The sequence below is a fragment of the Dermacentor variabilis genome, chromosome 7, assembly GCF_050947875.1.
Source record: "Dermacentor variabilis isolate Ectoservices chromosome 7, ASM5094787v1, whole genome shotgun sequence".
NCBI lineage: Eukaryota > Metazoa > Arthropoda > Arachnida > Ixodida > Ixodidae > Dermacentor > Dermacentor variabilis.
In genome coordinates, this window is record NC_134574.1 from 56,089,209 (window position 1) to 56,104,547 (window position 15,339).

Below are 15,339 nucleotides of genomic sequence, written 5' to 3' on the forward strand. Positions count from 1 at the left end.
TTTACCAATGCAGAGTTCGAGTCATATCTTATTTTCTTTCTTTCTCTTTCTTTCTCTCTCTCTCGCTATGACAATGATAAAAACTACATTTTTAATGTATCCTCTATTGTTCATTCTCTACCATTTTCCCACTGCTTATTTGTCCTTCACAAAATTTCAAAATTCAGACTCCAGAAGGACAAATTTGAAAAACTCAGTTCAATATCTTCTGCATACTCTTCTCCTTCTCGTTCTTAAACTTTTGTTTGACATGTTCTATTTAACTTTCATTTTGCAAGCTTTTTACATATATAGTTCTCTCTTTTTTTGTAATTTCGTTTATACTCATATTACGAATTGATTCGTATCCTATTACCTACAGCGGGTTTGTGCCATCTTAGGCGTGTTTATCATTAGGCTCACCTTTACTTGTCTCGCTAGCTGGCGCCCCCAGTGCTCCCTACATGCGGGCGATAGGACAACGACAAGGAAGAAGAAGCGCGCATGCTTGGAATTCACGCGCTTCGACACGGGAACAGGACAACGCAACCATGAACCGCACCTCGAAGAACGAAGTTCAACGGTCCCCGAAGCATTTTTCTCAGTCGAACGACCGACGAGTTTCCTTCGCCGATGAGAGCGTCGCGACCAGCACCGACGAAACCACCCGAAGCAACTCGCAGCCGTTCCCAGTGCGCCTTGCAGCCGTTCCCGGTGGCCTACCGCGGTCCTCGTCGACTGCCCGCCGCACCTCGACGGGAGGCGGTTTCAGCCAGCGCACACAGAGCTACGGGCACGACTTCGCGCCCATGGATTCCTCGATGACCGCTCTGCTCGGTCTTCGGCCGACTCCGAGTTCGCTCGCTAGTGGACCAGCGATGCCTCCCAGTGTCTGCTCACCGCGAGGGAGGTAAGTATTGCAGCAGCGCCGCCTATCAAGCGGACATAACGAGTCCTTCGCGATTGCCCCGAAGAAGCCATCTTACCATTTTCTGCGCAGTCCTTACTGGGTGCGCCCGCCGTTCGGAGGCAGCTGGTCGGACGCCTTCGAGCAGCCTTCCTCAGAGACGCGATTGTTCAAAGAAGCGCCACCTGCAGATGACCGCGACAGTTCGGCGTTCGCCTGGCTGCGCAGCATCGGCGTCGGCATGATGTTGGCTGCGATGCTGACCGTCGCGCTGACGCTGGCGCTGACCATGGACCTGCAGGACTCGGACATCAGGCCGTGGCCTAGCTCGCCACTAGAGGGCGGGATAGAAAGTATCGGCTCAAGCAGGGTCGCAGTCCCGCTGGGGCCGAGGAATGTGCCGCTAGGAGGAAGAACATCACAGGCGGGCAACGTGACCAGGCATGACCGACGTGCGGTTAAAGTCGAGCGCCGCGACAGGGCATTGGGAGTGCAGCAACCCCGCCTACCGCAGCCTGATGCTAATAACCGTACGGTGAGTGACAGGAGTTTCCTTATGAAACTGGGCGGTGACGTCCCGCTAGTGCCGTATATATATATATATATATAAGGAGCCATCCTGGCGACTTAGTTTTCTGGAAGGGCGGTAGCATGGTGATACGGCTTGAGACGCTGAACGTGAACGACTTCGCGGTTACGACGTCGGACGGCGGCGTTAGCGGCTCAACCAGGTAATTGACGGGTGATGTTCTCTCGAGAACGCGGTATGGCCCGTCGTACTTCGGAAGGAGTTTTGAAGTGAGCCCAGGCGTGCGGTGTGGCACTACCAACCAAACGAGAGCGCCCGGGAGAAAAGTGGGAGTCAAGTTCTGGGCATCGTGAACAGCTTTTTGAAGGTTCTGGTCGTCCGAGGTGAATCGGCGGGCCAGCTGGCGACATTCCTCGGCGTGTCTGGCGGCTTCCGAGATCGGCCGGCATTCAGATGGGTCCGGCCGGTAGGGCAGAATAGTGTCAATTGTGTGCGAAGGTTGACGGCCGTAAAGAAGGTAAAAGGGTGAGAATCCGGTAGTGGCCTGAGTCGCGGTGTTGTAGGCGTAGGTGACAAACGGAAGAACTAGGTCCCAATTAGAGTGATCAGGTGAGACATACATGGCGAGCATGTCACCAAGAGTTCGATTAAAGCCTTCCGTGGTACCGTTAGTCTGTGGGTGATAAGCAGTGCATTTACGATGAACAATGGCGCATTCAGCAAGCAGTCGTTCGATGACTTCAGATAAGAAGGCGCGGCCTCTGTCGCTTAAACGTTCACGTGGACCACCATGACGAAGGAGAAAACGACGAAGTATGAAATTGGCGACCTCCTGCGCTGTAGCATTTGGTAGAGCAGCAGTCTCGGCATAACGGGTTAAGTTGTCTACCGCAACGATTATCCACCTGTTGCCGGCAGGAGTCAACGGAAGTGGCCCGTAGAGATCTATGCCCACGCGATCAAAGGGTTGGGATGGGCATTGGATGGAGTTCACCGGCGGAGTTGGGCGGTGGCGCTTTGCGGCATTGGCACTCATGACAAGTGCGGACGAACTTTCGAACGAAATTGTACATTCCGCGCTAGTAGTAGCGGTGTCGAAGTCTTTCGTAGGTCTTGAAGACTCCCGCGTGGCCACACTGAGGGTCGACATGGAACGAAGAGCAGAGCTCTGATCGCAAGATTCTCGGAATGACGAGTAACCAGGTGTGTCCCTCTGTGGCATATTTGCGATTCTCGGAATGACGAGTAACCAGGTGTGTCCCTCTGGGGCATAGTTGCGTCGATATAGTAGCTGGTCGCGAATCGCAAAATGAAGAACTTGGCACCGAAGTGTACGTGACACCGGTACTTTCAACGTATCCGAGAGAAGGTCTAGCAGAGATGCTGTCCAGGAATCATCACGCTGTGCAGCAGCGATAGTGTCAACGTCCAGAGGATAATGTACACTCGCAGGCGGAGTCGTCACAGGCCTTCGGGGGAAGCGGCGATCGGGATAGCGCGGCAGCATCGGAGTGCTTTCACCCTGAACGGTAAACCACGCGGATGTCATATTCTTGGATTCGCAATGCCCAGTGGGCAAGGCGGCCCGATGGATCTTTGAGCGTCGACAGCCAACATAGTGCGTGGTGGTCGGTCACTACGTCAAACGATCGGCCGTATAAATATGGGCGAAACTTGCCAAACGCCCACACAATGGCCAAACACTCCTTTTCTGTAACGCTGTAATTCGTCTCCGCCTTGGTTAACGTATGACTCGCGCATGCGACGACGTATTCTGTGTGGCCAGGTTGACGCTGTGCCAACACAGTGCCAAGGCCTACACCGCTTGCATCGGTATGGATTTCGGTTGGCGCTTGAGGGTCAAATTGGCGAAGAATGGGTGGCGTCGCGAGAAGGCGGCGCAAGGTTTTGAAGGCGTCGTCACAGGCTGGAGACCATGATGAGTGATCTCTAGCGCCGCTAAGGAGCTGCGTGAGAGGCGATATAATTGACGCAAAATTTCGAACGAATCATCGGAAGTAAGAGCAGAGGCCGGTAAAACTGCGTAGCTCTTTCATAGTGGTAGGTTTTGGGAACGCAGTAACAGCACGTAGTTTCTCGGGATCCGGGCGAATGCCCTCCTTTGACACGACATGGCCTAAAATTGTGAGCTGACGAACAGCAAATCGACACTTCTTCAGGTTAAGTTGCAACTCGGCGTTGGTCAAGCAAGTGAGTACGTGCTGGAGGCGGAGCAGGTGCGTTGCGAAATCAGGGGCGAACACCACAATGTCGTCAAGATAGAAAAGACAGATTTTCCATTTGAGGCCACGCAGAACATTATCTATCATTCTTTCGAACGTAGCAGGTGCGTTGCAAAGTCCGAAAGGCATGACGGTGAATTCATACAAGCACTCTGGTGTAACAAAGGCAGTTTTTGGGCGATCGGCCTCTGCCATCGGAACCTGCCGATAGCCTGACCGCAAATCCAGCGAAGAAATCTGCTCCCTGCAGACAGTCCAGAGCATCATCGATGCGTGGTAATGGGTAGACGTCGTTCAGCGGGATCTTGTTCAACCGTCGAAAATCAACACAGAAGCGGATGGAACCGTCTTTTTTTGTGTGACGAGGACCACGGGAGAGGTCCATGGGCTTTGGGAAGGTTGAATGACGCCTCGACGGAGCATGTCATCGACCTGGTCTGCAATGACGCGACGTTCCGTAACGGATACGCGATATGGTCTTTGTCGCAGCGGTGAGTGAGAGCCAGTGTCGATGTAATGCTCGACTGTCGATGCACGGCCAAGAGATGTTTGCGACACTTCGAAAGAACGGCGGAGCTGCTGAAGGACTGCGACAAGTTGAGATCGCTGCGAGTGCGTCAGATCTTCGGCGATGAATGGGCTGAACACACCAGTCCATGTTGAGTCAGGTACGGAGAGGGCATTAATTCATGGACGGCAGTAGAAGGCACTTCGTCGAGGACGGAGGCAATTTGTGTTGAATCGACCAACTCGACGTAACCAAGGCATTCGCGGCGGAGCAGTGATAGCGGCGACGAAAGCTGATTGTAAATGGGCATCGTGCTGACACCGGCGGCAAGGTCAAGAGCTGCAAAGCGCAAAGGAAGCGCTTTTCTGGTAACAAAGTGATGAGAGGGCATGAAGAAGACCGTCCCGTCGGATATGGTACTACAGAAGACTGGTGCGAATGCTGAAGAGCACGGGAGAATACAGGTGTCTTCTTTCACGAGAATTTTAGCGGCAGGATGAGCATCGACGGAGGCCAGGTCACCAAGGTCGAAAAGTTCAATCTCAGCCCGAGCGCAATTGATGATGGCATTGTGGCGTGAGAGGAAATCCCATCCTAGAATAACGGCGTGGGAGCACGATGAAAGAACTATAATTCAATCGTGTACAAAACGTCCTGTATGGTCGCACGGGCAGTACAAGCAGCTGTAGGGCAAATGGGTTGAGCACTCGCCGTTCGAAGCGACAATCCAGACAGAGACGTCGTCACTTTACGAAGCGAACGGCAAAACCTGGCATCCATAACTGAAATAGCGGCACCGGTATCGACGAGGGCAACTGTGGCGACATTTTCGATAAACACATCAATGACATTGGCAGGTAAAGGAGGAGGACTTCGGCATGTCGACACTTGCGCAGTTCTTGCCTCAGGAACTGCGTCGTCTAGTTTCCCTCTTCGTTAGAGACGGGTCGTCGACGCATAGGGGAAAGCGATCGGCGACGTGGAGACGGTGATCGGAGGCGTTCGAAGCGAGGACGGCGATCAGTCTGGGAGCGAGCTGGTGATGGGTCAAGGGTCCGTAAGACGCATTTGAATCAGGCGGCACATAGGGCGCTCGGCGATCGTCATCGAACGCCTGCGATCGGCGGCGGCAGAACCTTGCGGCATGACCGGGACACCTACATGCGAAGCAGATAGGGCGATTGTCCGGCGTACGCCACGGGTTAGCGATGGCAGTGGTGGTCCAGGGGTTGGGAGGGGGGGGGCGGTGCACAGGCTGCTGGAAGCGACGCAGGGGCACAGTGCGAGGGGCCATTGCAGCAACTGTAGCATACGTGACTGATGTAGTCACGACATCCTGCTGATGAACAGCTGGCAGCGCTTACGCGACCTCTTCATGGATCACGTTACAGAGATGAGACGGTAAAGTGCTGGCAGACTCCTGAGTGACGGACACCAGAGATAGCTGTCGTGCGACTTCTTCGCGGACGAAGTCCTTGATTTGGGTTATCAGGGAGGCTTGTTCTGGGCCGGTGGTCAGGCTGCAGAGTGACGTCGCATTTGGTGTAGGATGTCGCCTTGTCAGAGCTCGCTGCTTACGTAATTCATCATAGCTCTGGTACAAGCTGATGACGTCGTCAACAGTGCGCGGGTTCTTGGCCAGAAGCATCTGGAACGCGTCATCATCGATTCCCTTCATGACGTGCTTGATCTTCCCGCTTCCGTCATGGCAGCGTTCACGCGCCTGCACAAATCTAGCACGTCTTCTATATAGCTGGTGAATGTCTCACCCATGTCCTGTGCGCGTGTACGCAAACGCTGCTCGGCTCGGAGTTTCCTGACGGCGTTTCGGTCAAACACTTCCGTAGTCGACGTCTTGAACGCCGACCACGTTCGGATATCCTTCTCATGATTTCTGAACCAGAGACTGGCCACGCCCGCGAGGTAGAATGATACGTAAGCCGGTTTGTCCGAGTCATTCCATTTGTTGTCACCGCTCACCCGTTCGTAGGACGACAGCCACTCTTCAACGTCGTTGTCGTCTGTTCCGCCGAACATAGGAGGCTATAAGCGTACGGTGAGTGCCAGGAGTTTCTTTATGGAACTGGGCGCTGACGTCCCGCTAGTGCAATATATATATATATATATATATATATATATATATATATATATTATACCAGCGACTGCGTGACTGCGAGGCGCCGACGCCTCGGCGAGCCAACAGGCTTTCGCTAAATCTTCAGTAAACTAGGATTATGAGAAACCTTACTTAGGGTTCGTTGCGTAATTATATGTATTAATTTAACGCATTTGAAGACAATGATTATTTCCGAAGTGTTCTTTACACAAGCGCTCGTTACCTACAACTTGGCGTGGTCAAATTATGGTCACCTTGTTACACCTGCAAAAATTTAGAATAAGGGCCCTCGTGGTAGTACGTGTGATTGACGCCGCAGTGCGATATTTAAATAGTGTTGTTAGGCAGTCAGGCACCTAGGTACCAGCTTCTCTCGTACTGAGGGTTTCACCAGGGACGCCGTATTTTTCTTGCGACTTTCTTTAACCAGTGCGACTGGCGGTGCTCCTGCGGCTCGACCACCAGACAAGCGTCGAGGCCGTTCTGACGGCTACTTTGTGCCTTAACTCCCAAACTGATGTATTTCGCGGAGCTTTCGGGAACTTCAGCAAGATCATCTTGAGGAAAGCCTGCTCTCATAATGCGCTCAACTTGGCCTTTCGCACTATAGGTCAGCTGCTGCTCACACAATACGCTAAGAACCGCGCGTTGCTAGTTTACAGCAATGTCTCTCTTCGCTATCTTCAGTTTTTCGGTGTGAGCCTACGATTTAATGAGTGAAACACACGGGCGTTTACTACACCAGCCTAGGACTGAGAAAGAAATTCTGCAATATACAACAGCCCATTCTAAAATTCAATGATCAGCAATTTTATGTCATTCAAACACACAAACACACACGCACACACACACACACATATTGCGAGAAAAGATAACCACCATAGCAGCGTACACGCAGTACTATAGTACAATGTGTCAGCCCTAATGCTGGAGGCAGCATACGGTATGTGGCATCACAGGAAAGCTGCCTTGATGTTCCTGAAAACAGTTGGATGTCGACCCACTTTGCACTGTTTGCACTATTTAGCGCTTTTCTCACAACAACTATACCCTCTATGTCGCATGCAGTGATTTTCTCTAGCAGTGCAGTAGGTACATGCGGGTAGCAACGGCATGCATGGATCAGCTTACGACAGGACAGTACCAAGAGCGGAATGTTAAGTAACACAAGCGTACGCGAGTACGATGATGGTTATATTGTTGGGAAACAATGGTACCCTTCAAAAGGCGTAAAAGGTTCCAGAGCATGTAAGGGGTGCACTTTGAAAATGGATCTCCTAGTAGGAAGACAGCAGCTCTTGACATCATTTCTAATATTACGTAAGCAGAGCGCTTTTTTTGTTGACTCTTTTTAAAAAAACTTGAGATGGTTGTTTCCTTTCATAAAAATCTCATAAGTTTTCCAAGCATCAAGCCGCAGGATCGAGATGTTGGCAAGCAGTGCTTTAGACTACAGCTTCTAAAGATCCGATACGTTAGGACAGCATTGGTGACGTACACAGAATTGACTTTAAAAAGGCACCAAAGGAGAACCTAAGGTCGAGCTAGAAAGATGAGTTATTTGTCTAGAAGCCTATCATTGTTTACCGTCTGCCAGTGTGCTAGAATATCAATTTCTTGCTTAGAAACTCTCCGCGGAAGATCCCGCCGTGGTTCCTCGCTTTGAACCACCCGAGCCAAGATGACGCAATCTTCAAGTGACCTCCCTTTTTGCCACACACTGTGACTGAGCCAGTGCTGACGTCACGTGAGGGATACCGTAGTCTACAACAGGTGGCGCCACTCCGACTTTCCCTTTTCGTAATTTTCTCGTTTACGAAAGCTCAGTCCTGGCTACGAATGACCAATCTTTTTATCACCAAAGCATAATCTTTCAATTTAGCTCGCCTTATTGAACGAGGCCACACAGGAAAAGCTAAAAGTAAGAACTCACCATTAAAGCAATGACTTACGAAAACTAAAACCATGGCCTAGGCGCACGGCTACAGATGTCCGCACTTCTTGGTCACCTTTCGGATTGACTGCGAAGCACAAAACAAAAATCAGCAGGAAGAAGTTAGTCTGCTTTCAAACACGACTTAATACGGTGTTCTTATAATTTATGTCAGCGGGATATTACCGTACACACATTATACTTGCAAGATCATAATGTAAACATGTTCCTTCTACATTATTAGTCTAAAATGCAGAGGCTCGCAAACGGAAGATTTACCAGGCTTTATCTCGCATTATGTTTAAGTCCCTGATCACATTCTTGAATATGCATAGATTGTGCATTCTCTCTACCAGGCATTCTTTCATGTATACTGTAATACTATGAAATTTTCAAGTGGCTTTAGTTCTTTCGTGCGATTCCAGTCTGCATCTTTTCGAAAATACCCGCAAATCGGTGTATGGCCGTCAAGGCGAATTGCCCTTGTGACAGAGTAGCGCGCGGAGGGAGATTCCTTAATGAAAGCGGGTACCAGTTGCGAAATTAAATGAAGTTATCAACGTTAGTCCTAGCTGTAGCTTAAGATAGCCCCTGCAGAAAGCACTATCGACAGTACTACCGGCGAATGGCGCAGTACTGGGGAAGTCGACAGAGAGAAGCTCTTCTTTCCGCATGCCACGTCCTGATCAGCCTGGTAATCCAGGCATGGTTGTTGAATTTCTCAGGAGGTAGGGCAGGGTGTGTTTCCTTAAAGCGTGCAGAAGCGCAGGCTCTCGCCATTCCCGGCTTCGCGGTGGTTAAGCGACGTCATTGCTGAACGTTTTCTGTTTCCTCCTAAATGACATAACAACAGAAAGTTGCACGCAGAGCTTTCTGCAAGAACAACTTCCTTTCTGTTGTTGTGCGTGTCTCCTGATCCAGCTGCTGTCGCAACGGTGCCGGAGCCACTTCTACAGCTACTGCCACCGCGGCCGCGACGAGGTCTACTACAGCGCCTCCTTGCGCGCCTGTGCCCCGACGGAGGCTGACAGCGTGCAGGTGTGCAACCACGGCGCCAACAGGTTCACCAGCCTCGAGAGCTGCCTCGCCAGCTGCGTGAACGTCGGCGATGGGAGGCCGCAGCGGCACTGCTACGAGCACGCAGTCTTCAGCTCATGCTCGTGGTGAGTGTTGAGCAGGCGACGAAAGGATGAACCATTAAGTAGCACACTAAAGATTAACGATAGGTCAGATTAGACTTGTAAACTATTGTTTCAAATGCATGTCAGGAAGAAATGGAGGTGAGAATTTTCTTGTTCTCATGTAACGGTTAAACTGCAGCGTCACTGGTTGCTTCGCAAATATCAGCGTGTTTGGGGCCGTTGGGATCATTTTTGAGAGAATTTCTGAGAGCTTTCTGTACCTCATCGCAGACCAAACTTCTTGCACTGCAGCGAAGAATACAGTGCTCGTGTCACCCAATCAGCAAACATGGGAGGAGGGCTCGCCCAACGTGTGATGCTAATGCGTTCGCGAAGCCTCCACTCGGGTGGCACTCCACTCGGGTGGCTGTCAACGGCGGACAATGCACAAGCCCTCTTTCTGGTTCTCTGTCGGGGTTGTCCGACGCGTTGCGTAGCCATCTCGGCAATGTGATTGAGTTGGTGACACGAAGCGTGTGTTTAGCCTTTACTTCCCATTCAGCCCGTAGGTGGACACGAGAGGGTGGAAATGAAGATGTTTCTAAAGCTAACCAAACAAGCAACGGACAACGAACAAGGCGTAAAGGGAGGAAACTTATTTACATATTACGATGAGTGCCGTAGGATTGGCAGTCTGTACCAAGAAGAAAAGTTTCCATCTACATTGTTCTAATATTGTACACATTGTACCAAATACTTGCACAAAATTTTACGGGCCGCGTAATAGTTTCGAAATGTCTTGCTTTTTAGGGTTTAGGAAGTTTGAGGCGTTTTCCATGGCCTTTTACATTACTGTGGCCATTCGCTAAGCACCATTACCTATATTCAAGGAAACCGACTCGCTACGGGAGTGCGCCCATTATGGTTGCTTACCTTTAGTCGATAATGATATCCGCATGAATTCAATACGAACATAACTGCCTCCTCCTATAAGAATAACTTAATTGTAATGTAAAGCGGTTTTTTGCGTACGGTTTTAATCAGGTGCATTTGCAGCGAAGCTATTTATTACTTCATATACTACATTGTCTGGATCTATGCTTTCGATTTAGTTTCTCTCAGATGTGAACCAAGTAACAAGATTGCAACCTTCGACAAAGAAATACTATTGCGTACAGAAAAGGTGATAGTCAACCAGACAAACATAAATTCGACGGCGGGGAATTTTTTTCCTGCACTGCGAAAGTTAGTGCCCGTCATCACACTCCTCCTATCACCTGATCACCTAAACACCTAATCGCGTTTTCACTTTCTGTAAGGCACCTTACCATTCTAGTTGCGGTTCGTCGTGGTGTCTGTATCGTATGAAACTAAAATTCATGTCCACAATCACAAACAAGCTATTCACTATTCCCGACTCCCGCTGTATATATTATTACCCAGAAGCTCCGTCGCATAGAAGGAAATTCCTGGGTGGCATTAGCAGCACAGCCTGATTAAGCCTGTGAAGTACGAACGTCGACATTCATTTTCAATGTCGACGGCAAGGCACACTCGAGGTGCATAACATATCACTGCTGATATCGTCCTTCTAGAAGACGACGGAAACGATTCCCGAGAGAGTATATATATTTTGCCTGAGAAAACTTTTGCAAGGTCGAAGCGCTTGCAGACGTTTCACGTTCGCATTTTAATGCGAAAGAAATCATCCCTAGGCGCTTAATGATAAAATTCGTACAATAATGACGCAGTGCACGGCACTACATAGCCAATTGCTATACATAACATCGGTGGATGAACAACAATATGACGGGCAGACATTCAAAAATCGCTCGCAAGTAGCGGCTCTTATTGGCCTTCTAATTCAGGCAGGGAAATGTCATCGTTCGCTCACTGGTTCTGCAGGCAGGACGTAGCTTTCCAGAAACGTGGTGGTTCTTCGACGGCTCCCGCTGCAGCCGGTGGAACTTCCCCCGGGGCGAGTGTCCGCTACCAGATGGGCGGGTGTTCCGCACGCGCCGGGAGTGCGACGCGGCGTGCGCGCGTCGAGAGCGAGGCGACAGCGACGAAGAACGCCGCTGCGACGCTCCCGACGCCGGCACCTGCACGCCTCGCCAGATGAGGCACCCTTACTTCGCCGACATGCGGGCTGGCGGCCCGGCTCGCTGCGTCGTCGCGTCGAGCGGCGAACTCGTCGTGCACCGCTGCCTCGTCGGGTCGAACCGATTCGACTCGATGGCGAGCTGCGAACGCGCTTGCAGCGAGTTATGACGGGCTGTAACCACGTGGCCCGAGCTTCGTATACGATGTGTGTGGCATTAAAAGCCCGCGCAGATTTGATTCTTGGCTGTATTTTTCGTGCCATTGACTATATCTAATTTACAGGTGCGGTGTCCTAAAGAGCACTCTAAAAAGAATCCCGGGGAAAACGGGAGTAACTGGGCAATTAGTCCTAAAAAGGGCGCTTTCGTCCCTCAAGGGAGTAACTGCATGAATGTGCGTGCCGTGTTCACATTTCGGAGAGTAAGTGTTTAGTCCCTGGTCGGAAAGAGAGCAACGGGAGGACGAAAGGCAACAGTTACTCCCCATGCGCTCCGCTGTTTTCGTCCGTGTCGTGCAGTGATGCGGCAAAACCTGTATTGTCTATAAATCGTGAATAGTTCGAAGTTCCTGCGCTGTCTATTGAACTACATGCAAATCAGTACTTTGCCTCTTCGTGAAAAAATTGCCTGAAATTTAAAAGCTCAAATGTGAAGAGCCACGCCCTTCGTGCACGTCATCAGTGAGCGATACACATTAAGCGAGCCAGTCATTGATAGACTGCAGAGTTTGCAGGTCAATAGTACCTCAGTTCATTCCGTTGCAAGAAGATTACGAACTTAACTGAAGCGATGTGTAACTCAAACGGGACACCCTAAGCGACAGAGAAATTGTCCGTCTCTGTCGTCTTAGGTGCCCCGTTCGAGCTCGCTACACGTTTACATCGCGTAGTGCCTCAGTTTAAAGCACCCTATGAATACTCGGGCAGATTTCTTTTCGCACTCGCTTATAGTTGCAAGTACGCTCAACCTTACTCTCTCCCCGCACAACATACACAAAATGCCGAGTCGCTTTTATATTGCTGCACCTTCGTTTCGATGCATAATTTGTCTCAATTTCCGGTCCCGACAACAGATCTGCCGTGGACGTGATCTCTCCATTTTTGCGATAGCTAAGGCATGCAATACATTTCTCGCTTCTAAGCTTCTTCATGTTCTGCAGGTCTTGCACTGCTCACATGTCCATGTCCAGGCATTTCATAGAATATTTGCGCGTGCCTCATAATCAGAAAGTGGTTTTGGCACGTAAAACCCCAAATATTATTATTCATAGAATATTTGCATGTTTTATTTGGCATTCATCATGGGAAGCCATGAGAAAGGACAACCTTTTTCTCCCGCTTGAAAAGGGAGGCCTGTGTGTTGTGCATTTGTTTGTGCGACAATTGGTCATGCGCTTATTTTACCTTAAAAAATGTCCGTCATCCATTCCTTCTCGCAGTTAATCGAACACGTCTTGCACCACGCCTCCCTTTTCTTTTTGTCACGACAAACTTTGCTCAAGAACTACCGTTATGGGGCTTCCTAAAGGAACTTGTCGACACTATTTCACTATTAAAAGCCAGATTCAGTCTTGAATATTTGTTTACCGTTAATCGAACGTCGCTAAATGTAGCACTTACAGATAACCTTTTCCCTGAACTTCTGTACCGAGAGCCGTATCTGTCTCTATTTGGTCAAGATGTCCTTTGCCGTGTCCGTAGAATGTGCATTGCGCCAGCAGCGAAAACGCTTCTCTTTAAGCGGCTCACCTCCACACTGCCAGTTAAAATGTGGCTTCAGGAAAAAGGACTGTATGTACCCTGGAATACAAATTGTAGACTTTGCAATCAACCCGAGACAATAGAATATTGCTTTATACTTTGTCGTGACGCATTTCATTTTTGGGACCATTTTACAAAGATCTATCAATAAAGACTTTCCTGTCACGTGTTATGGTATCCGGTTCCTTCCTTTCGAAAAGACAGCCAGTAATACACCATACGATTTGTTTATGTTATTAGGACTTTATTCATTATGGAGAAGTCGAATGATCGACAGACATGCCGAGCCACCTCGCTCGACAAGGTCTATCTTCCGAGAAGAGACAAGTCCGTAGTGTGGTGGCGACACACGATGCCGTCCCTGAATGGATATCGCGTCTGGACGCGTGTGTTTGTTTGGCAGAATTTTGAACTGTCATTGGACTGCACACTATCTGTGAATTTGTTTCTCATGTATGTTCATATGTAATGTAACTGCATTGGTTTGACAGTACCAATAATTTCATGCAATAAAGGAAAAAAAATCTGCCTTGGTGCAGTGGTTTGAGTACCTGACTTGTGAGCGCGAGGACGTGAGTTCGAATCGTACTTTCGGGCACCTTTTTTTTCAGTTTAGCTTTTTATCACGGTATAAATGCCTAATTTCATTAATTCCACCTTTGCGGAGCATTGGAAATAATGACCGTTATTTCCTTGAGGAGCATCGGAAAAGAGCAACTGTTAGTCCTCGGAGAAGTAACGGCATGGGGAGTAACAGTTCATGGCTTCGCACTTACCTCTTAAAGGGAGGAATGGTTGTGGCAGATCAGTTCCTCCCCTAAAGGAGTAACCTCAACACCCCATTTCCTCCTTTTCTTGTTAGAGTGTAGCTGTCGTACCCTAAATTTTGGTTTCATACTTTAGCGGGCATTCGACACGCTAGCGGTGTGCTTCCAAGACGAAAATTTCGCTCAAACGCAGCCTACGATGGCGCATACATCGCGAATTCAACTGGAAACGTACATCATCCGTTTGTTGATGGAACGAACCTACATTCTGCCGTTCTGCACATAGTCGCAGCAGTACCTTATTCTGGTAGACTTCCGTTAATTTCACTACGGTTAAAGTAATTTTTCGGTTAATTCGATCCCGACTTGCGTCGCGGACCGCTACCACGCATTTCAATTGGCACAAACTTTCGTTATTTCGATCCTAAAATTGGTATCGCGACAGGTAAATGGAAGTTGACCGATCAGCATTCACGCGCCTGACCCCTATGGTGAGCACAGTGACGATCGCATTAGTCGCAGCGTCCGTCTTGGTCGAGCTTAGGGGACAGTGCATGGGACACATGCCATCTCCTGTCAAAAACGCCTATTTTCGGCCCGCCCAGGATCATTTACAAGCAGTAACGGTAGTTCACGACGTGTAATTCTAATGAGCGCCTTTTGTTTTCTTAAAAAATTGGGCGGTAAATTGCGCGCGTGGTGGCAATCGCACATGAAACCGAAACCACCTTCGCGGCGTTTGTACGCATTACCACATAATGCGGCTAAATTGCGGTGAAGCTTACCTTAAAAATCATGCGCCAAATTGATTTGAGGAAACCGGGCGGCATTCTAAAAAATTGGATTCGCGATAGATATTAATTTTCGTCGGACGCTTTAATATACATTAGTTCTCTATTTTGGACACATAGAAGGTTCGCCTGCGTTTGATTCGGAGGCATCTTCCAGCAAATACTGCCATATTAATCAGCCATGTGTCTTCGCGTTTTCTCTGCGTCGTGTTAAATTAAATCCACTGTATAATTTCACCAACATCGTCGGTCTCGTCAAGGTTAAATGAACGGAAGGCGAATGCGACACGGTAGAGTTTGCCGTGTGAACTTTTTATTGCTGTGTTAGACTTGCACTAGCGCACAGAGCCACGCACTGAATATGGAAATACAGCGATTGGACTGATCTGAGAATAGGCCGTTGTGCACTCTTGATTAGAGGGAAACCCGAAGTACAGATTCTTCGTTTATTTCATTGTGATATCAATTCTAAGGACACTCCAGGTGTGTTTCGCCCGTCGGTGTCGCCGTGGCGTTCTGTATAAAGTCCAATGGCGATAACATTGTCGTTGCGCACCGTATGCTGTATGTGCGACTGAAAGCA

The 15,339-nt window shown here is 49.3% G+C and overlaps 1 protein-coding gene across 1 annotated transcript; it reads left to right on the top strand.

Annotated features, from left to right (window-relative positions):
- Positions 1 to 480: 480 nt before the first annotated feature.
- On the top strand, positions 481 to 11,607 carry LOC142588647 (uncharacterized). The gene is made up of 4 exons (XM_075700473.1): positions 481 to 889; positions 980 to 1,421; positions 9,137 to 9,378; positions 11,205 to 11,607. The coding sequence occupies exons 1-4, from the start codon at positions 531 to 533 to the stop codon at positions 11,605 to 11,607; spliced, it is 1,446 nt and encodes a 481-aa protein (XP_075556588.1). The 5' UTR covers positions 481 to 530.
- Positions 11,608 to 15,339: the final 3,732 nt, after the last annotated feature.